We start from the raw sequence: 24,156 nt of genomic DNA, 5'->3' as shown, positions 1-24,156 counted from the left end.
ATTGTTAGTTTATAATTTCCTTAAATAAAAGTGATAGCTGAAGATATCTATCATATCATCTTAACAAGTTTTCATTTAAATATATATCACATGCAATGTAAACATATAAAATTATAGCTCATTTATTATGAGGACTATAATATTAATGGTTTATTTGTTTATAGCTATGTACATATAAATATATATTTGAAGAAAGGTATTTAATAGTTCCTAATTTTAAGTTTTACAGCTAGAAAACATTTTTGCTGATAGTATTTAAAGTATAATAAAATGTATTAATAAAGTCTCTCAACTTTTAATTTAGCTTATCTAGCAAAACTTCAAATAAAAATATTAAATTCTAAAATATATTAATTTACTATATATTTAACAATATTTTCATCATGTATATTTCAAAAGTTCTAAATTAATTATTGTTTAATTAAATTGCATTATCAGAAATTCTATTTAAAATCCTAGTTCTTAAAAGTCTTATAAAATTCAATTATTTATGAAACAACATTATTGAATTTTCTTAAGTTTGATGATAAATTTTAGCTAGTTAATATAAATAAGAAATAATGTGTAAAATCCTAAATACCCCATGCTGAAAACAAAATAAGTCTTACACATTTTTGGTGCAGTTTTCAATTCATGGCTACTTCATTTATGGACTTTAACTGGTGACAAAAAATAAAAATGGCTCAAAAAATATCAGCTCCAAAAACTGACAAATGTGCAGCAAAAGATTATGAAAACATGCAGTGGTTTCATTAAAATAACAACAATAAATAGAAAAATGTAACTAACGTATTACCAGTTTGTGCCATAAATTTAGCAGCATCAGCTTGTTCCTGAGGGACCCTTTTTTCATGAACAGATCGAGGTCGCTGACTTTTAATTGTATGATCTCCCATCATTCCAAATTCTAAAGACAGAATAAAGGTATATGAAAGCTTGTGTGTAGACATTTCTCATAAAGTACATTACTGGCTCATGCAATATGTTCCTATACATTACCTAGCAGTCACTGATGAAATTCACAGTTCTAAATTTGCTAAACTGATCTCCTTGGAACATCTCTAAACACAAGCCAGAAAAACCTAATAACATGAAACAAGTTTCAAAAACCAGTAACAGTCAATGAAGTGACACATCAGGTTTGAAGTCAGCTTAATTAACATAAATAGTATGCTGTTTGCTGATCATGTTTTGAAGCAGTACATCAGAAAAAATACAACCACAGTGTTACTGTTGTTTTGCAGAGATAAATCCTGACTCTGTAGCAGCTGTTCTTTTGCTAAATAGTAATAACCCCCACACGTTTTTCAGCACTTCTTTGAAGGGATGAGTAATCCTGTAGGCTAGCTTTCCTTAAACTAAACATTCACTTAAAGGAACCATTTCCCCAAAGATCAGGCTGCCCTTTGTGCCCTCCAAAGCTCTTAGAAAATTGCCTTGGCCCCAAATAACTCGTCATCCTTTATTGATCCACATGTAAGAGTACTTTCTCTTTTTAAAGTTATCTATAAAAAAAAGAGAATGACTCCCAGATTCTGATATTTGATTTTTTTTTAAATGGTATAACTCCGAGGAAAGATCTCAGAGACAAATGAGGAGGAGCAAAAAGTAAGCGGAACAAAATAATAATACCATGTAATATCTTCTTTTAAAAAATCCATTTCCTTAGCATTCAGCAAGAGTTTTGTCCTTACGTCACTATGGCACTATTAGCTCAATTTAGTTTGGGAAATGTGGGAACCTAAAAATGGGATAGTGTTAGTTATAGCTTATGGGAATGTAGGTAGGGAAAGGGATCTGAATTTGAGGGATTTTCTCTCATATCAAGATAATTCTTTGGGGGCTGGAGCGCTAGCACAGCGGGTAGGGCATTTGCCTTGCACGAGGCTGACCTGGGTTCGATTCTCAGCATCCCATATGGTCCCTCAAGCACCGCCAGAAGTAATTCCTGAGTGCAGAGCTAGGAATAACCCCTGAGCATGGCTGAGTGTGACCCAAAACGACAAAAAAAAAAAAAAAAGATAATCCTTGGGCCCCTGAAGATCAGATTTTATATATGGTCAAGATGAGTAGTTAAACATGTCCTAATACTAGTGCAGATATATTGCTGGACTTTACTGTATCACTGTCATCCCGTTGTTCGTCAATTTACTTGAGTGGACACCAGTAATGTCTCTAGTCCTCCCAGAATTAATAATGTCAAAATGTGAAACAGTTCATTTAAAAGTGCTAATTCTACCAATTCTTTTATCTGGAGAGAAAGACTAGCACATGATTTGTTTATCATTTCAAACCCTCACATGTGTGGCAACGGATAGATTTATTTGTCAATAATTATTTCCAAATATTCTTTCCAAGAGAATGTCCCATGAGAAATTTGAGAAATCTAAATGTGTGCTTGTCCTTTTCAGTTCAGATAAAGTCCAAGGCAGGAAATGGAAATTTTCATAAAATGTCAGTTGATTTAATCTTGAAAAATCCATCACTATTTTCTCTTACTGCCAACATCCATTTTCACTCCTAGGCATTTATGTCTTTAGTGTACGCTGCCTAGATCAGGTTTTCTTATGCAAATATGAAATATTTAATCACATTTCATGATTTTAGAAAGTGACTATTTGGAAGGTTTATATCTAGGCTTAGGCACTAGCTAATATTTTAAAATAATATATATATTTAAACTTTTCTGTACCAAAAATATCAAAAGAGCTTTAGTAATTTTTTTTGTATGAAGTAAATCAATTTTTGGTTATTTTGAAAGAAACCTGCTTGAGAAAGATGAGGCGAGAGAAAGAAAAGTGGTAGATATTTAAGAGAAAACACAGCTTCAAATCACTGTATCACTCTCACTGTCATCACTGCATCACTGTCGACCCATTGTTCATCAGTTTGCTCAAGCAGGCACCAGTAACGTCTCCATTGTGAGACTTGTTGTTACTGTTTTTGACATATTGAATACACCACGGGTAGCTTGCCAGGCTCTGCCATGCGGGTGAGATATTCTTGGTTGCTTGCTGGGCTCTCCAAGAGGGACGAAGGAATCAAACCTGGGTGGACTGCGTGCAAGGCAAACGCCCTACCTGCTATACTATCGCTCCAGCCCCAGAGCTTCAAATAAGGTGGGGAAACCTAGAGTATATAACTCAGGTCCAGATGTGGGTCAGTCTGCAGGTGGGAATGGAGCCCTTCTTTCCTTTACAAAGTTGATTTTATGGTCCAGCTGTTCCAAATGTCTAGGCCTGAAGTTCTCCACACAGAGCAAAGCTAATCTGTTTGGGCACTCGGTGGTTCTTTCATCTTCTAATCAGACCTTGACATTCTCTTAGTTTTTCTCATTTTCTAAAGGAGTCTACCCTTCTGTCAGTGGCATATCAGTTTCTGCCTCTGAGCTATGGTTTCTTTACCTCAAAAGTGCTCATATTTGCATATCTAAGGGAGCGTTTCTTACTATTAATAGCACCCTTTATCTTCCATTCTTTTTCATTTGTCCTTCAAATTTTAAATGTATGGTGTATGTGTGTATGTATGTCTCTTAGGGCATTTAACTGACAGTAAATATTTATATAAATAGATTGTGTGTTTTGAAGCTCACATGAAGGCAGTTTTGACAGTGGTAGAAAAAAGGATGTCAAAATTAGTTAACCCACTCCCACAATTTCTTACTTAGTAACTGGTGTACTGGTGATGATGATCACACAATTTAGTGATCTAAATATGTTGATGGATTTTTGAAGTATCACATTCAATTTTTAATGATTTTGAAGTGTAAACACAAGGTCTTTTTTTTTTTTTTAAGACCATACCCAGTAGTTCTCAGTTAATCCTGGTAGGACTTGGGACTATATGTAGTCAGTGGCATGCAAATGCCTTAATCCACATAGGTATTTGAGTGAACCACTTCTTCTTATTGCTAGAATGTTACCTGAATGTCTTAAATATATGCAGATTACAATGTAAATCTCAATATTCTTCACCTTAACCACTTCTATTTAATCATCAATATTGAATGTTACATAAATTGTATCTTGAGAAATTGTTAATTAATCCATGAACTTGATTATGTATTTCAACATAATAAAACTTTTAAATTAAATCTTTATCACTGATACTGATATAATTTACTCAAAACTTACTTTGAAAAATGAAAACAGATATAAAACCTAAACATAATATTCTCTATGAGACAAAAAAAAATAACAACAATTTTTTTCACATGAAAAAGCAACACTATGGTGGTATTTTGAAAAAAATGTTTCAGACCTTATTGTTTCAGATCTAAAACAATCTGGATTTGTTAGTGAAATATGTAAACTGTTATCTAACTGACTTTTCTTTGCCAATGTTTATATTCAAAGTGTTAGAAAATAAAACTCCTCTTTGTTTTAGGGTTATCAAACATTTCAACAATAAATAATATGAAAGATATATTTTCATTTATACCCTCACAATATGAAAGATGTAGTCAAAATACTTATACTCTTTCGAAGATATTATCTTTTACATTTTCAATAAAAATAATGGCCAATTGGATTGATTATTCAAACACGAGGGGAAAAACAACAAGCCATTATTTTGATTACTCTTCTAAATGGGGAATGTGAGTTGAGGTTAACCTCTAGTATTTTATACTTTATGAATAATATAAATTTCTCATGGGTTGTTGATTCATATTCAGATGATTTTGTGTTGGAAAAGATTATATGCTACATTAGTTACACAAGGAAAATAACAGAGCCAAATAAATAGATGATCTGCAATGAAAAGCAAGTGAAATCAAATGAAAAAATGTACAACATAATGTTGCATATGTACATCTGGTACATGGCTTATGAAAATATAGGGTTATTTTCTATATCTTGATGTGGATGGTGTCAATGAAGTAGTGGTTAAATAGCTGTGCACATGTATAAAACTAAAAAACCTGGAGATATATTGGCACATTTTCTCAGACACTCATTGTGCTCCTTGACTAAGAGTAATAGTCTCCAGAAGAGATACAAATTACATAAAAGAATGATTTCCAATGTCTATTGCCTTGAGTTTAGTTTTACTAGCATCTTCCCTCATATGGCAATATGCCAGTAGTTCATTAGCAAGTAGATTTGAAAAAGATCTCTTAATAGTCACCTGTTGCATCTTTTTTTTTCTTTAATCTGGAAATCAAAGATTCTAGTCCAGTGAAATGTAAATCATAAAGTTAAAACACACATTCAGTTCCTATTTTACAATGTGTTTACCTTTCAAAATAATAGCTAAGAGCATCATATTATTAACAACTCTTACTGCAATTAATTTTGCAATGGACTTCATTCACATTGTTAGATTTATATAGGTCAAACTAATATTGCTTCTTATCAAATACCAAATTGTATTTCACTTATAGTCTATGGCCTCAACATACTAACTTTGTGTCATGAAAATGCTTACTGCATCCATTTTCTTGTTTTCCTCCACATGAAATGCCAGCTCTTCCACCATGTCTAACAAATAATAAGCTCATTTCAACAGCACCAAGCTCATGAATTATTTCTTAATCAACCAATCATAATGGACTTTCCTTCCTTAGCATCCATTGTGCTTTCTGTCAATAACAGGCTTTAATTTTGACTTTTTCTACTGAATTATAAACTTTGATAGGAAAAAGGATTATAAATTCTAAACCACTCTCTAATTTGCACAACTATTTATTAATATGTATCATCCATCACATTAAAAATTCATTTAAGAACCACTTCTCTACAATGTAAGTTTTTAGATGCCTAGAATAGTAGATTTGTTTTTTACTGTTGACCCAAAGACCAGTGCTGGAACACAGGTGCAAGAAGATTGAAAATTACTGGTGTGGAGCCATTTCTTTTCTTTTTTCTTTTTCACACATTGGCCACTCTGATAACATATAGCATGTGTGGGGGTGCTCAGAGGACATCAAGGTCATAACAAACAGTTCTCAGAAGTCACGTAGCTTGAAGGATCAAATGCAAGACTGTGCACATAGTAGATGTGTGATCTACCACTTGAGCTTTTCCCCAGCTCTCTGGAAATATTTTGTACCCTTATATTTTGAGGTAACATGATTCACAGTAGTTTTAATATTATTGGCTTACAGTCAAAATGCTACTGTACCGTAATCCACCATCAGAGTCTCAAAACCTCTTCACCACTCTCCCCAGATCCCTTGGCATCGTTAGGTCTCAGTAAAACCATTTCTTTAACTTTCTTGGTAAACAGTTTGGTGGAGGAAATAATAAGAATCTCTGTAAATTAGTTGTACAATTGTGGTGCTTAATATTCCTTCATCAAGAAGGTGTATTATCCATAAATATCTATGATTCTTATTCAGGTTGCTATTAAAATTATAATAATTTATTAAAAATTAAACTCACCTAAAACTAAGCTTAAACTCTTAAACAAAACTGCTTTTTTTTTTTTTTTTTGCTTTTTGGGTCACACCCAGCGATGCACAGGGGTTACAGGGTTACCCTTGGCTCTGCATTCAGGAATTACTCCTGGCAGTGCTGGGGACCATATGGGATGCTGAATCGAACCCAGGCTGGCCTCATGCAAGGCAAACACCCTATCCACTGTGCTATCACTTCAGCCCCTAAAACAGCTTTTTTTAATTAATAAATGTTGATCAATTGCCTAGCACCTGACTGTTAGGTGCCAATGTTTTGAAGAAATGGTGTCTTACATATGAAGACTCAAAGTTTAAGGAATCTGCTTAAAAATGCCTGATTCCTTGAAGTATGAAGATTATTTATCTTAATAGAAATTATTAAGGCACTAACAAGATCTATTTTTTATAAATTCAATATTTCTCTTAACTATAATGAGTTCCAAAATTAGGCATCACAAATAATAACTTTGAAATAATACCTATGGATGAATTTTTTAATATCCTAAATAAGTACTTAAAAACATAATAAAGCATTGGTTTTAGAATGATTCTATGAAATCTAGAGGTACAAATACTGAAATAAACATTACCAACATTTTTTTTTGTATTTTGGGCCATACCCATCTCTACTCAGCTCCTAGTCCTGTGCTCAGGGATTACTCCTGGTAGTGTTTGGAGGACCATAGAGGGATCAAATCCAGGTTGGCACTTGCCAGGTGCATACCCTGTCTGCTGTTCTATCCTGCTGGACCCTGACATGAACATTTTAACATTGAATCTGACTTTCTGTGCAAGATCTTAGCAAACTGATTGCCCTATTCAATGTAAAAATCATCAATCTGTGTTATAATCTAGGAATTGTCTGCTAACATTTCTTATATATTATTAAACTGAATTTTATGACTCATATCTTTTTGAGACAACTATTAAGTCTTATAAACTATCGGTAATTGTTCCCTTGAAAATTATTTGTTGGTGATGAAAATATTAAATATTGAAGCACATAATGTAAAAAGCAATTCTATTTCCAACAACAAACTCACAGTTGAATACCATTTCTTGTTGACCTGTATCAGATTTTAACTTCTCACGTAAGCAAAATCAGTGGCAAAATGAAAGTATTTGCTGTAATCTGTAATAATTTTTGTCCAGGACTTAAACTCTCATAAGACATGAGTATTCTATTGTTATAGATCCAATAAAGATCTTGGAATTCTAAAATACAAAAATGTATACTGAACTATTTTGGAATAGAGTATTTATAATTTTATAAACTAAACAGGACTTGATTTCTTTTCTGTCACACATTATGACACTTGGGGCGATTCTTTATGTGCAGAGTAGATTTGCACGGATACCCAAATAGAAGGAAACATTGCTCAAGGGATGGTTGCACACTTGTCTTTCAGGCAGAAAAATAGATAGGTAGAGAAATAGTAGATAGATAGATAGATAGATAGATAGATAGATAGATACATACATACATACATACATACATACATACATAGATACACACATAGATACACAGAACAACCAGAAGAAATAAAATCACTTTTTGTTTCTTTGTTTGTTTTGGGGATGGCTGTGATCAGGGCTGGCTCTGCATTTAGGGATTATTCCTTGAGGTCTCAGGTAGCATATGAGGAACCAAAGCTGGATCAGTCAGGTGCAAGGCAAGTACGTCGTTACCTGCTGTACTATTCATCAGCCTCTAAAATAACTTTTTTTAACAAAATTGTTTTGCTAAGATACTTCTACTAACAAGTTAAAGCTCAGTGTAGTGTTACGAACCAGCAAACACACATCTGGTAGATGTAGGTGATATTTCAGAGCAGCATGCCTTGAATTAATTTTCCTCATTCTTGTTCTTCAAAAATGCACATTTTATTAAAGGCATTTTTAATCTCTAAAATGATAACTTCACAGTTTAGAGGTTGAGCCAAGATTACACACGCTATCTCTGAGATAATCAAGAGGAATACAGGACCTGGGTAAGCCTGAGTAACGGTACTCTAAACAGAAAAACTGCATGGCACCGAGGAGTCTGAGAAAATCAGAGAATAGTATTGATTACTACCACACTTCCCTCAAGTAAAATAATGTTTAAGAACTAAAAAAAGTTTTACTTTGTATATAATATCATAGATTACCAAAATTTACTTAGTGTATATATCTAAGCTTTAGACAGCATCAACATCACAGAGGAATATATATATTATGTATATATATATATATATATCTTGTAATTACAAAGTACATTGATATATACTTTTATATGTGCCTGGAATGGAATGAAGTCTATCAATTTAAAAAAATTAGATGAGTATTATATTTCAAATGAGATTCTGGGTTTGGAAGATATGCAATGAACACAATAGAATAAAAATTACATTCTGAGTGAACATATCTTCATTATTTCAAGTGGAGAAAAAAACATGTATTCTTAATGCTATAAATGTTATTTAGTCCTTTCTATTGGTTATAAATTGCCATACACATTTGTCAAATTCTTTGGCACATAAAATCTATGAATTTTAAATTTACCAGTCAGTTTTCGAGAGGTTGTAAATAGTCACATATACATTTGTAAAATCCATAACTATCTTCAATCTTTCATTCATAGATTGTTTCAGATCAAACTAATGAGTGCATTTCTTATCCACATCATTTAATAGAAACTGATTAAGTGGGTCATTAAAATTAAGTTATTCACACAAAGTTGTGTCACCCTGGTCCAAAAGTAATATGGTTTCATTTGAATTTAGAGATGCATTTGCATTTTAGTAAATTTCCTTATATAATGTCACAGTATAAGATCTAGTCAGAAAAGATTATTTTTGTTTCTCATATAAATCTTACAATGTTACTTCTTTAAATAGTATTGCTTTTAAAACCACCTAGGAAATTTATACTTTCATTGCACAAACACATTTTGTTTTCCTAATATTAGACAATGGCGTTGCCATTAGAGGTTTCTACTGCTAGAGAGATTCCTAGAACTGTTTTTGTTCTGAGGAAGCACAGTTAAATTTTGATATATATTGCTACATCCTAAATAAATATTTGTCTTTATAAATGAAGTAAGATGTGTATGAAGTAAAATGTTGACTTCTGTTCTATTTGATATTTATCAGCACACGTAGCATCCCTCTTAATGCTGATTAGTACTTATTTCTATTCATTCCACTTGGTTTGAAATAAATACTATTCCTTTGGCTTTGTGAACAACACTGTCTGTTGTAATTTTTACCAAAAAGTGACATTTTTCTGATAAATATATTTGTCATTTCACCACACTATGTGTCGATTTGTTTTAAGTATGCTTATTATTTATTCACAACATATACTGTTGAATTTTAAATATCCCATTTTATTTCTTAGAAAATCAAATTAACATACACTTATTATAGTTATTAAAATTCTGAACTTATTTTTTCATCTATATTGGTGTTCTTCTTTATCATATTTTATTGCTGATGCTCAATGTTTTTCCATTTTCTTAACTGATAGGAATCTTCATCATTGCAATTTTTCTCTAGATATTTTAACCCAATTATTAAAATGTTATACACTAATTTTATCACAAATCCTCTAATGGCTTTTGTAAAAATGACATTTTAAAAATCTCATTTATATTTCCAATGAGACTCTGGGTTTGGAAGATATGCAATGAACACAATAGAATAAAAATCATATTCTGAGTGAACATATCATTATTATTTCAAGTGGAGAAAAAAACATGTATTCTTAATGCTATAAATGCTATTTAGCCCTTTCAATTGGTGACAGTTTCCTGAGCTGGAGCAATAGCACAGCGGGTAGGGCATTTGCCTTTCACGCAGCTGACCCGTTTCGATTCCCAGCATCCCACATGGTCCCGCGAGCACTGCCAGGAGTTATTCCTCAGTGCAGAGCTGGAGTTAGCCCCTGTGCATCTCTGGGTGTGACCCCAAAAGCAAACAGACAAACAAACAAACTGACAGTTTCCTTTGTGAATCAGTACCTATATTCTTTCCCATCAACATAAGAATTTGGACATGCTATTTGACTCATTTCCAGATATATACTAGCTTCAAAAATTTAGACTTAACTATTAGTTATACTTCCTTTGTTGATCATTTTGAATTTGCTTTTCTTTTGCTCAAGTCTATTCTATAATGAACTTGCCCTCAGAATAAAATGTTAATATGATAAGACCTATATATATCAGTTCAAAATACTTTCTCACAGAAAATTGAATGGCTCTTACACTGAAATTGACATTCAATATTGCATGTGAGATATTCCCCTTGCAAGGTAATCTGCTTTTATTTAGGGAACTTTTTTGAAAGAGCAATTTCACTGTATCTTTCAGAAATTTAACCATTATTGGTCTTTTCCATTCAGCTTACTTAGTACTCTCTGTTCCTTTCTAGAAAAGCAGCAAAGCTGTAGCTGAGCACATTGAATGTGTTTTTTTCCGGAGTTAATTTCCCCCTTTCCTTGATTTTCATCCTTATCTGCAGTGAAGTTTCTGTTAACTGCTGATGCATTCTCCTTCCTCTCAGCTTCCTACATATTCACAAAACACCTTCTCTGGTAAAAATGAACACCTAGTTTCTGATTAATAAGAAAAAGAACAAAACATCAGTTTTCATTTCTTCTTTGATCAATTCTCTTTCCTACTTACAAAAAAAAATCTTTCAAAATATGTCCTCTAATTCCTCACTTCCCACTCACCCAGTAATGTCAGGAAATCTGACTTCAAAACTCTTTCCTTGAATGAAACTGCTCTCTTGAAAGTTTAGTTGCCTCTTGAAAACTGTCACACTCATCTTTGATTTTTTCAGCATTTGACACCCTCCCACCCTCCCCCATCCCACAACTTTTCTTACATTGCTTACCTCCCTTGGCTCTCAAAGCTGACAATTTGCTTTTCTTCCACCTATTTTCTGTCTCCCTCCCTCCCTTTGTGATTCTTCATCCTCTAAAAGTGGGTTATCCATGAGGTCTGTCTTAACATTCTCCCTCAAAAATTCTACTCATTCCTCCAGACTAAGATATCACTTTTAGGCAAGCACCTGTCAGTCAGTAACTGCCAGACTGAATCTACAACTTTCAAAGCCCCTAAGCAACAGGGCCACCTTGCTACTTTTTTCAGAAAATTCAGCTCTTCACGAAAACAAGTTGATCATTTCGCTTATGATAGGTGCTCCTCGTGATTTATAATAAGTCAATTGTGACACAGGTAAATGTTGCATGGATAAATTTTCCACAAAATAAAAAGGCTGGCCATAAATTACAAAATAACTGTCTTAGATGTATCAAACTATCTAGATGGATCAATTTGTTTGTGTAAAGAAAAGCCTTAGGGCTTGATCTGGAAAGCTGAATAAAGGAACAGAAGCATAATTTGACATTTACTGAGGCTACCAAAGGAGATGGTATGGGCTTCTGGATACAATAAAGGAGGTGAGGTTAAAAGATCTTAGGAGAGTAATAAAGAGAAGAATCTAGCAAAATGATGGGAGGATAAAACCAAAGGAAACAATGCGATAAAAATTTTTGTGGGAGGAATATTAGAAGCTCATTCAATATGTCACAGCTAAGTAAAAACGCATGCACTAAGTTCACTAAAACATAATTTCTTTTCTAGGGCCAATTTTTATGAAAGGCCTACTTGCTTTGTATTAGAGTGTTTTAAAAGAAGGTGATTAATAAAAGAAATATCATGGGCAGGAGCAATAGTACAGCTTGTACGGCGTTTGTCTTCTTAAGGGCAACCCAGCATCCCATGTAGTCCCACAAGTATTTCAAAACCCTGAACACTGCTTAGCATGGCCCAATTTTTTTTAAATGCTAAGAAAAAAGTAAAATCAACTTCATGTTAATGGCAGTGACAAGAGAGAGAAAATAGAAATGCTGAAGAATCATGATGCAAAACAATGTTTGATCGTTTAGATAAAATTCATGTTTGAGTAGGCAGGAAGGAATTATGCAACCACTCCTCAGGAACAGAGGGAGTGTTATGGGGACACTAAATTTCTGGTTCTAAAGTATGTGGAAGTTTAAAAATTACACTGCAGCGAGTTGTCAGAAGTGCCGATTAGGGAGCACACTGGTGACTCTAAGATTATAAACTAGCATTCTAAAATCAGGGATTTGGCTCGAGGTAGAGTGCTTGCCTCACTTTTGTGAGGGTCTCGGTGTGAGATCTGGAACCACACAATAAATATGCCACTATTATTCTTGTCTCTCCATGGTTCCTATTTATAGCATCCATTAACATGGTCTCTTAATGATTTTGTACTTTTTAAACTGAACGTGTTTCATAAAATATTGCAGCAAGAAGTTCAAAATTGTTTACTCACTGTCATACAATTGGATTTCTATATGTCCAGGTGCAAGAAAGGTTACAGATAGCATCCAAAACCTTCCTTATTTTAGATAAAAGTTTTTTTCCCCCCCTCTTCCCAATACAAACTTTCTGAGGGCACTGGTTAGGCTTTATTAATTAATATCTTTTTTTTTTCTTGCTTGATTATTTTGGGTCCACGGCAGCACGTGGCAGGGCCTATTATGCTGTAAGGTCACACCCTCGAATGTTCAGGAGAACTTATGGTACAGGGTCAAACCTGGATCTCTTGTACAGAAGAGCAGACACTTCAACTCACTGATTTAATGCCACTCCTGTTTTTAATTTTGCTTTGGGCCACATCCTGCAGGACTCATATTTTACTCTTAGCTCTGTAGGCAGAGATCACTCCTAAAAGTGCTAAGGGTGGTGACAGAGATCAAACCAGTCACTGCCACATGAAAAGCAAGCATCCTTTTGCTTCTCTCTGGCCATCTCTCTGGCTTTCTAATTTTAAGTTTTAAGAACACTGTATCTGGTATTTTTCCAAAGCCGAGAGGAAGTATTCAATTTTGAAAGAACTCTAATCTTCCACTTTTAAGAGAGAATTAAAATCTTCCATCTTGAAGTGAGAATTATAACCTCTCTTCAGATCTATGTATTCCACATGCTATTATTCCTTTGCCAGAAACTTGTATGAGTGTATCTTCCCAGATTAAAGAAGTTATTAAAAATGGATAAACTTTTTTTCATTACTAAAGTTTAATGAGTCACCACTTTATCAAACTGTACTAAATTTCAATTTAGATTCTAGTTGCATTTTTTAAAAGGCCTTTTTTTTCCAGACTTTCAGATTACTTAGTTTTAGTGGTTATCATTTTCTTTTTTTAAAGAAGCATATTGATAAGGTAAAATATATGAAGAAGAATAAGGACGATTCCAAAAATTGTAGCATTATGCCAACTTTATTTTGGAAATACACTTTTGCATACCCAAGGATTAAAGCATTTGGAAAGCTGAATCCAGTAAGAAAGCTATGTCAGGAAGAAGCACATGAGACCAGGTTCCATTACATTGCATTGCATGGTTCCCTAATAACTAACAGAATTGACTGCGAATATATAGCTAGAAGTAGCCCTTGAGGATCATTTCTTGACTCTCCCTCAGAAGTACGATAAAATAAAACAATACAACAAAAAGCTAGGTTAAAATCAAATAATCAAACATCAATTGATAATAATCATGCTATAGAGGCCTCAAAATAACTTATTTACAGAATGAAGAACTTAAAATACTTGGCTCAGAAAAAATAGATACTTGTTTTTGAATATTTGGAATCGTTTAAGTGAAAGATAATACTGTGCTTATTTTTTTCATTTTCTTTATTTATTGAGTGTTTTGTTTTGTTTTGTTTTGTTTTGTTTTTGAGGAGAACATACCGAGTTGTGTTCAGGACATAATCCTAGTACTATGCTCAGAAATCACAGCCCCTGGTTGCTTGGGAGACTATTTGCAAGACTGAAAATTGAACCAGGGTCAGCAGCATGCCAGGCAAGCACCTAACTTACTATGCCATCTCAGCCCCTAATTAAGCTACTTTTTAGGATAGAATGAGACAAAAGGGTTACAACCATAGAAAAAATTATAACAATTTGGGCTAGATAAAAATAACTAGGTTGCAATAGAAAGAGCAAGACTCATCACTGAATGTACTTAAGCAGTAGCTCTGTAGAGAAAATTTCTACCCATTAATTAACTGTGAGGTTTCTTTCTTCTCTAACATCCCATATTTATCAATTCTCAATTCATTTCATATCTCCAGTCAACTATCTTCAATATCTTGTCATCTCTATCAATATTACTGAGGACCAAAAGCCACCAACTCAAGCATTCGAACCATCTGTTAGAATCTCCTAACTTTCTTCCCTCACACTTCTGCTTGCAATGCGTTCTCCACACTCCAGAAAGACAGGTAATTTACAGAGTAAAGAAAAATAAAACTAACCTCTCTTCTCATAACATTTTTATGCCTTCTGAACTCTTGAAGTACAATCTATGCTTATTATTTTGGCTCGTTTTAAGAAGAATATATACTCAGACAATATTTCCAACATTAATACATATCATTCCCATAATCAGTGTTCTAACACACTGACCTTTTAAAAAATACATAGCTTATGGGACTGCAGCAATAACACAGTAGGCAGGGCCTAGTGTAGCATGCAGCCAATCTGTGTTTAATCCCTGGCATCCCATATGGTCCCACAGGCACTGCCAGGAGTAATCCTTGTGCACCACCAATTCTGCCATGTTTACAGAATTCTTTCCAAAGAGTTAAGAACTGTAATTAAGTCACTTCCTCCTCTCAATTAGGTTTTAGTATTAGTCCTATTTTAGATATACAGATTAAAGAGATTATGATTTTTTGTTCATCACTATTTAACAAAGATTTGTTTGGTCTGTGACTCAGAAATTACATCTAAATTATGAATAATCCATGCTGTTAAGTACAAGAGCATACGTTAACAAGACTACTAAATTTCCTTCCCATATGCAGTTACTTTAATATCCTTGAACATTGGGTTTACTTTCTCAAATCAAAATATGTGGTTTCATGATGTTTATTGGGTGGAATACAGAGTCGATCTTACATATGCTTAGTTCTTTATAATCTCAGCTGCAATTCCCTTCCAACTGCTCTGTAGGTTTTCCTTAATATTTTGTGGGAAGAAAAACATGTTAAATTAAAAGCCTCTCAATGTGAACTGACATCAAAATGCCTTTAAAAAGAAATATTCTAACTGTGTCTTAACATGAGGTTGGATGTAAAGAAAACAATTTAATGGGAAGTAATATATCATAGTGTGTATTCAATAATGTTTGTTCTTTTGGCAACAGATGCCTTTTTAATTTTGCCTCTACCAAAATTTTCTTTATTGCACATAAATAAAAAGAGACTTCTATGCCTTCAATGAAGGATTTAAAAGTGTGAGTAGTAGAGCACATTAAATTCATTCGGTAAGAGGGCACGTAAAAAATCATATAAATTTACACATTAAATCCTTAAGTGAGATGAAAAAGGGATTGATTTTGGTGATCATTGCAGATGGTAAAAGTTTTCTGAACTCCAATTTTAATTTAAAAAAAATTCTCAAAACAGAACTCAATTCTTCTGAAGAGCTAAATTCTTTTATCAGACAAGCAGTCTGTTAATTGCTTAAAAATGTTCTGAATCACACAAGAATTTAATATTTCTGTGTAACAGTTCTCTGTGTTCCTTCTGAAACCCGATGGTTTCAGAGAACCAGAATTTCCCATTACCTAAAATCAGTAGCTTGACCTCAAAAACAAGTCTGAAAGAAAATATCCTTCCAGACATTTAAAAACAAAACACAAACAACTCTCAAATGATGTTTGACATTTAAGAATGACCTCCTGGGGCAGTCATTTCCCAAAAAGCTAACATTCAAACTTTCTCAGAATCAAATTTACATCTGAAAATTTACATCACCACCTAAAAAGATAACTAACTGCTAACCATCCACCTTTCCTTTTTTCAAACACTAGTACATTTAGTGAAGTTAAATGATCAGATTAAATTGATATGATCCATTAATCTCACATCCCTTTTGCAATGAACTGGTTTTGATAATTAGTCAATGAATATTTTGTTTTCAGTTGCTAATTATTTTGTAGGGTTTTTTTTCCCCTAAAGATAGAGAACATCTTACGCTGGTATCTGGAGTGTCTCTCTAAAGTTAGCATAAATATTTAACGCAGATATTTGGTCATATCGTCAGAGTAGTTCCATTATCACTAATTTTGACTTCAAGTTTTTGCCCATAAAAAATCACACTGATCCTATAAAGAGTCATTCTTCAGACTTCAAGCAGGAGATTGACTAGAAAATAGTGGTCAGAACTACCCTCAAACCAACTGGTTAACAGTATTAAAAACATATAAAATAGTTAATACAAGTTAATTATATGGAATTAATCTAAGAACCCACATAAATGTTTGTCAAAGGAAATAAATATTTGGTCATTCTTTTTCATTTTAAAGATGCCATTATTTTTTAGCATCTATTATATCACTATCATTTATAAATATAATGGAATAAAATATCTTATTTATATTCCATTAATATGATATATATAAGAATACATAGTATTCTTATATCTTTCCAAAAATATGGATAAACTAAAGGTAATGTAATTGTGTCCAATTACCCTAAAATTAAAGCACTGAAATTAAACATTTCCTATGTCTTTACTGATATAACATTATTAAACTATTATACAATCCCAAAATGCAAAACATAGGGTATCCTTCCCCCAAATAAGAGTAATACAATATCATTATAGAAATAAATGTTACCACTTAATATTTTGTATCTAACTTGGGAAGAAGCTTATATAAAGAGATGTTATGATGTCCTGAGATTTTTTTTTTACTATAGTTACCTCAAAACTACAAAGACTTAGCCATGAGAAAAATTTACTTAGCTAAAAAAAAATCTGCACTTCTCTGTTCATCGCAGCACTATTCACAATAGCCAGAATCTGGAAACAATCCATGTGTCCAAAAAGAGATGACTGGATAAAGAAATTATTGGATATCTACACACACAATGGAGACTATAATGTAGCCACCAGGAAAAATGGAGTCATGAAATTCTCTAATAATTGGACTTACATGGAGATTATCATTCTGAGTGAAATGAGTCAGAAGGAGAGTGGTAGTCATAGAGTGAATGTGCTCATTATTAGAATGAATATATATATACATATATATATATATATAACCAGGTATGAGACTAATACTCAAGGACAATAGAAACAAGGGCCAGGAAGACTGGTCCACGATTGGAAGCCTGCCACAAGTGCTGTGAGGGAAGAAGGAGGCTGGGATAGAGAAGGGAACAATATGGGAATGAAAATTGGAAATGATTACCCGGGATAAGAACTGTGTGCTGAATGCAGGTAAAGAAACAAACATGAGAACCTCTCAGTAACTGTATTGCAAATCATACAGGAATCCAAGGAGGGAGACAGAGACAAAGACAGAGACAGAGAGACATAGACAGAGATAGAGACAGACAGAGAGAAACAGAGAGACACACAGAGGGAAGAAAAGTGCCTGCTGTAGAGGCCGACTGGTGGGAAGGGGGCAAGGTTGGCGGGAGGGAAGCTGTGGTAATGGTGGTAGGAAATGTACACAGGTGGCTAGATGGGTGTTTGAACATTGTATGACTGAAATGCAATCATTAACAGTTTTCTAACTTCATCTCACTGTGATGCAAATAAACAAATATAAAAACTGCATTGTGTCCTTGGAATACAAAAAAGGCCTTAACTCAATAAAGCATGCCAACTTAAGTTTATACATAACTTGTTTTCTATAATAGAGGGGTGGGGCAGAGGCAGTAGGAGATTTAGTGATATATTTATGAGAGAATAAAGCATTTTCTGATTGGACATTGATGTAAAAGAACAGGTTTAGGGGCCAGAAAAATATCACAGAAGTTAAGACTCTTTTATTGCATGCAGCTGATGCCAAATTGATGGCACCATAGCACACAGTGGTAACAGCACCATCAGGAGAGATTCTTGAGCCAGAATCAGGAATATGACCTGGACATAGTCTTATACAGCCTAAACACAAAATAAAACACAAAAAAATAAGGGTTGACTCCTGACTCAACTGCCCAATTGGGGCATAATCCTTTGCTCAAAGGAAGTATGATAAGCCAAATTGACTAGCCATGTCACCCTTTTCAGGTGAGAACTACCTGGACTGTCTTGGTCTCTGTAACCCCAACTCTCATGAACACAGGACAACCATCTAAACTCTAATCTGTAGAGGAAGCTGGAACCCCACAAATAATAAACTCGAAGAATCTGTATCTACTAGTGGACAGTGACAAAACACTGAAAGGACCTCAATCAACGAACTCTCCAGTCACCCAGACGAGGATTTCAAAGCCACAGTGATTAGGCAGTTTTCTGAACTCAACATCCACAATAGAGATTTCCAAGAATGAAAATGTATGTGAATGCTTCTATCATAAATTTTCAATTTGAAAAGCAGAATAAGAGTATAAAAAATACATAAGTATTAAAATAACGTGCTGGAGCAATAGCACAGCGGGTAGGGTGTTTGCTTTGCACACAGCCAACCTGGGTTTGATTCCTGTCCCCCTCAGAGAGCCAAACAAGCTACCGAGAGTTTCTCTCCAGCACGGCAGAGTCTGGCAAACTACCAGTGGCGTATTTGATATACCAAAAACAGTAACTGTAAGTCTCACAATGGAGACGTTACTGTTGTCCACTTGAGAAAATCGATGAACAATGGGACAACAGTGCGACAGTGCTACAGTAAAATAACAAGCGGGGGGACAAGACAAGTGTTAGAATGAAAGGCACAAGAAACTATCAAAAAAAAAGAAAAAAAGAAGGAAAATTAAGATGATCTGGATATTTATGATTCAGATAGTTTACAAAGAGAAATAATACCTGAATTACAGGGGACTCAGAAGAAAAGAAAATAGAGATGAGGAAAGAAATATTGGAAAGAAAAATGATACACCAAATATTTTTATTTATTTATTTTTATTTTTTTAATTTTATTGAGTCACCGTGAGATAGTTACAAGCTTTCATGTTTGGGTTACAATCTCACAATGATCAAACACCCATCCCTCCACCAATGCACATTCCCCACCACCAATATACTGGTTATACTCCCCCTTTCCCACACTCCCCCTGCCTCCATAGCAGATAATATTCCCCATTCTCTCTCTACTTTTGGGTATTATAGCTTGCAAAACAGTCACTGAGAGGTCATCATGTTTGGTTCATTATCTACTTTCGGCATGCATCTCCTATCCCAACTGGTTCCTCCAGCCACCATTTTCTTAGTGATCTCTTCTCTATCCCATCTGCCTTCTTCCCTCCACTCATGAAGCAGTCTTCCAGCTATGGGGCAATCCCCCTGGCCATTGTATCTACCATCCTTGGGTGTCAGCCTCATGTGATGCTACCCTACACTTCACAAATGAGTGCAGTCCTTCTATGTCTGTCCATTTCTTTCTAACTCACTTCACTTAGCATGATACTCTCCATGTTTATCCATTTATAAGCAAATGTCATGACTTCATCTCTCCTAACAGCTGCATAGTATTCCATTGTGTAGATGTACCAAAGTTTCTTTAACCAGTCATCTGTTTTAGGGCACTCGGGTTGTTTCCATATTTTGGCTATTGTGAACAGTGCTGCAATGAATATATAGGTACAGATGTCATTTCTGTACATTGTGAACAGTGCTGCAATGAATATATAGGTACAGATGTGCTCTTTTGCATCCTCGGGATATATTCCCAGAAGTGGTATTGCAGGGTCATATGGAAGCTCAATTTCTAGTTTTTGAAGGACTGTCCATATTGTTTTCCAGAAAGGCTGGATCAGTTTGCATTCCCACCAACAGTGAAGGAGCGTCCCTTTTTCCCCACATCCACACCAGCACTGGTTGCTTTTGTTCTTTTGAATGTGTGCCAGTCTCTGTGGTGTGAGATGATTCTCATTGTTGTTTTGATTTGCATCTCCCTGATGACTAGGGATGTGGAGTATGGGACTACATCACACTAAGAAGCTTCTGTACTTCAAAAGAAACAGTGACCAAAATACAGAAAGAGTCCACAGAATGGAAAAGAATATTTACCCACTACCCATCTGATAAGGGATTAATATCCAGGATATACAAGATACTTGTAGAATTGTATAAGAAAAAAACCTCCATCCCCATCAAAAAATGCGGAAACAAAATAAACAGAAGTTTCCTCAAAAAAAAATTCAAATGGCCAAAAGGCACATGAAAAGATACACCAAATATTACCCAAGCTGAAAATCAACATAAACTTCAAGATTTGAGAACACAAAGAGAACCAATCAAAAACAAGGAACACTAAAGCATATTATAATTTAAATGGCAAGACTCAAAATTAGTAATACTATCCTGAGAGCAGCAATATCAAATATGAAAATGACCTATACTGGTACTTGCATATAAAATATAGCATATTCTTAAAAATAAAACTCCATAGACTAGGAGAGAATAACATTATTTATCCAATACAGTGATGAAATCTGTATGAATATATTTTACCAATTTAGGTTATCATTAAGGTTTGATGGTGTAATAGCCAACTTTAATGACAATTTGCAGTTTAAAAAGTTCTTACAAAACTGACACTGCAAAATGAGCAATAGAGTCTAATATAAAAGACTAAGTACAGAATCAAATAGAACTCATACAAAAAGATGACATTAAATTTCTTAATTTCAAGAATTTTGTTTAATGCCACAGTTCTAAATCCCCCCACAGAAGACACAGAATGGATGGCTGGATTAAAAACAGAACACAGCCTTTTTCAACCTACAAAATACTTAACCTATCATGATAAACAGTTTCAAAATAAAAGGCAAACAGTAGACTAAAAAATATAGAGATGTTTCTACCTTAAAGATAAATAGACTTCAATCTACAAAGGGCAATGAAACATAGAGATAGACATTACATATTGATCAAACTAGAAGACAACATTCACAAGAAAACAACATCTTTAACATTAAGACTAAATACTCATCATATGTGCATCAAAGGATCATCAAAATATATTTAAAAAAACTACTGACATGTATGAAGAAAAATAAAAAAAGAAACAACACAATAACAGCAGAATATTTTAATATATGCTTTCATCATTTATAGATTAACCAGACAAAAAATAAATATGGAAACAGCAGCCTTAAAAGAAGAAATAGAAGATATAGGCTTAATAGATATATATAAAACTTTCAATTCACAAAAAGTGAAATACACAGTTCTCAAGTGCTTATAAACCATTCTCAAGGATAAAATACATGCTGGGACAAAAGTCAATAAAATCAAGAAAACAATGATCATACCAGGTGCCCTCTCAATCATAGCACTTCAAGTTGGAAAGAAATCACAAATACAGAGTTACATAAAAGTCAAACAACATACTATTAAACAACTACTGGGGCAAACACAGAGGGAAAAAAAATAAAAAGATTTCTGGACACAGTGATAACGAAGACACAAGCTACAAACTACTAGAAATTATTGGACACAGAAAAAGCTGTGAGAAGTCTCCAGCATTGTAGTCATTAATTAAGGAATAAGAGCAGGCACAAATAAACAGTCTAACTCCACACCTCAAAAAGCCTGAAAAATAACCGTAGCCCAAAGTAAGTAGAAAGAGGGAAATAATCAAAATCCAAGGTTTTGGAGAAACTATATAGCAGAAAGACACCTGCCTTGCATATATCTCACCTGAGTTTGATATTCAGCATTTGATATGGTCCCTCAAATTCTCCAGGACTGATTCCTGAGCACAGAGCCAAGATTAAACATGAGTACTCCTGTGCCTCCCTGCTAAAAATATCTAAGTAGAAGTCCACAATATGAAAATCAGAACACAATACAAAATACCAATGAAGACATGAGTTGGTAGCACTGTAGCACTGTCCTCCGGTTGTTCATTGATGTGCTCGAGCAGGCACCAGTAATGTCTGCATTGTGAGACTTGTTGTTACTGTTTTTGGCATACCGAATACACCATGGGTAGCTTGCCAGGCTCTGCCATACAGGGTGAGATACTCTTGGTAGCTTTCCAAGCTCTCCGAGAGGGGCGAAGGAAAGGAACGCGGGTTGGCCATGTGCAAGTCAAACGCCCTACCCGCTATGCTATCACTTCAGCTCCCATGAGTTGGTATTTCAAATAATCAACGAATAGACAAGACTCACAAGGAAAAATTTAAGAGAAATTTCTAATAAATCAGTTGAGAAACTAATCGGACTACAGATATAAAAAGAAATCATATGAGTTTTCTATTAACAGCTTTATACCTCAAAGTTGGTGACTATATAATAAGTAGACAAATTTCTAGTCTTACAGCCTCCTGAGACTGAATCAGTAAGTGGAATATTTGATTAGATATACTATCAAAGAAATCGAGGCAGTACTCAAAAATCTCTCCTAGAATAAAAGTCCTGAGCCAAAAGGGATCACTAGCGTGTTCTTCCAAATATTCAAAGAGGCCCGTCTAGGCATTTCACATTCAAAGAGGCCCGTCTAAGCGTTTCGCTTCTTGCACTGGTAAAACCCATACTAGCTTATGTTCCTTTCTCCCATTCCTCATCCATCTTCCATTTTGCCCCATATCTAAGTCTTCAGACACGTTAAGCATTTCTCAAGTAAATCATGTGTTAGTGCTTATTCCTTTTTTCCCTCCATCTACTATGAATCCATGACATCTTTCTGCACTCCTAGAATATCCTAGGCCAGTACTCAATCAGAGTTCCGGGCCTATCTGTGCCCTCACCTTTGCAGCCAAAGGAATCCAACAACAACAAAATAGGTGTGAGTCATCGCATTTCCAGACTTTAACCTTTGCTACAAATTTATAGTAGCTAAAACTTCAAGGCACTTGAACAGAGACTTTCTCATATCAGTGAAGTAGAATAGAGAGCCCAGCAATATACCCTCAGACGTATCTAGGTGCATGAAATAAAAAAAGATGAACCTCTTCAACAAATGGTTCTGGAAAGTCACATTTTAAAAAAATGAAAATTTACACTATCTCACATTGTACACAAAGGTTAATTCAAACTTAACCATATGATAGTGTAAGGGCAAAATGGACGCCATGACAGGTGGCAGAAATCAGCAAAATCAGTTAGGCTTCAAGTTCAGTTCCTGGAACTGAAACAGTCTTGGTTTCCCAGCAGTTAAATAATGCATAACTAGCCAACTTGAACCCGCTTAGGAAAGTTCCTGAGCCCAGCAAGTGGGCTCGATCAATCACTATGCTCCCGTCAAAATGCCCCAGAAATTTTCTTTTGTAACCCTAAAAGAATGAGTAGCTTATATAACTATAAACTGTTACTGGAAACTATTTAACTATTGCCTGACCACTGTTACCCTAGACACTTGCCAAAACACCTTTTTTTGGTAACTAGGTAAGATATTTTCTGAAACAATAAGGCATGTATTGCTTATGTAATCAAACCCTATATAAACTGCTTGCTGCCTGAAGAGGGGGTCACTATCAAGAGACCACTCTATGGGTGAGATAGTTGACCCCAATATGCTGGAAAAAAACTACTGCTTTTGCATTAATGATTTAGTGTCTCTGTCCATCTCGCCACTTGGGAACCCACAGTCCTGGGCGTAACAATAGCAACCTCCTTTCTATACAATACATAATCTAGATGCCCCATGATCTTGACAATGAGAGGAGTCTTCAGTGACTTTACACCAGTGGCAAAGAAAACCAAAGTAGTAATAAGCAAATTGAACTAAAGGGCTGGAGTGATAGCACAGCGGCTGGGCTTTAGCCTTT

The 24,156-nt window shown here is 34.5% G+C and overlaps 1 protein-coding gene across 4 annotated transcripts in view; it reads right to left on the bottom strand.

Annotated features, from left to right (window-relative positions):
• The window catches only part of ADGRB3 (adhesion G protein-coupled receptor B3), an 823,957-nt gene that overhangs the window by 511,579 nt on the left and 288,222 nt on the right, over window positions 1-24,156 (bottom strand). For 3 of the 4 annotated variants that reach the window (XM_055134853.1, XM_004605882.2, XM_004605883.2), the window contains one exon: window positions 797-907. The exons of the other annotated variant lie outside the window; for it this stretch is intronic. In XM_055134853.1, the coding sequence (XP_054990828.1) occupies window positions 797-907 (111 nt within the window). The remainder of the gene's footprint in view (window positions 1-796; window positions 908-24,156) is intronic. 4 annotated transcript variants of the gene reach the window in all.

The sequence above is a fragment of the Sorex araneus genome, chromosome 4, assembly GCF_027595985.1.
Source record: "Sorex araneus isolate mSorAra2 chromosome 4, mSorAra2.pri, whole genome shotgun sequence".
Classification (NCBI taxonomy): domain Eukaryota; kingdom Metazoa; phylum Chordata; class Mammalia; order Eulipotyphla; family Soricidae; genus Sorex; species Sorex araneus.
Note: the sequence above shows the minus strand (reverse complement) of the source record. Positions and strands in the feature narration are given on the sequence as shown.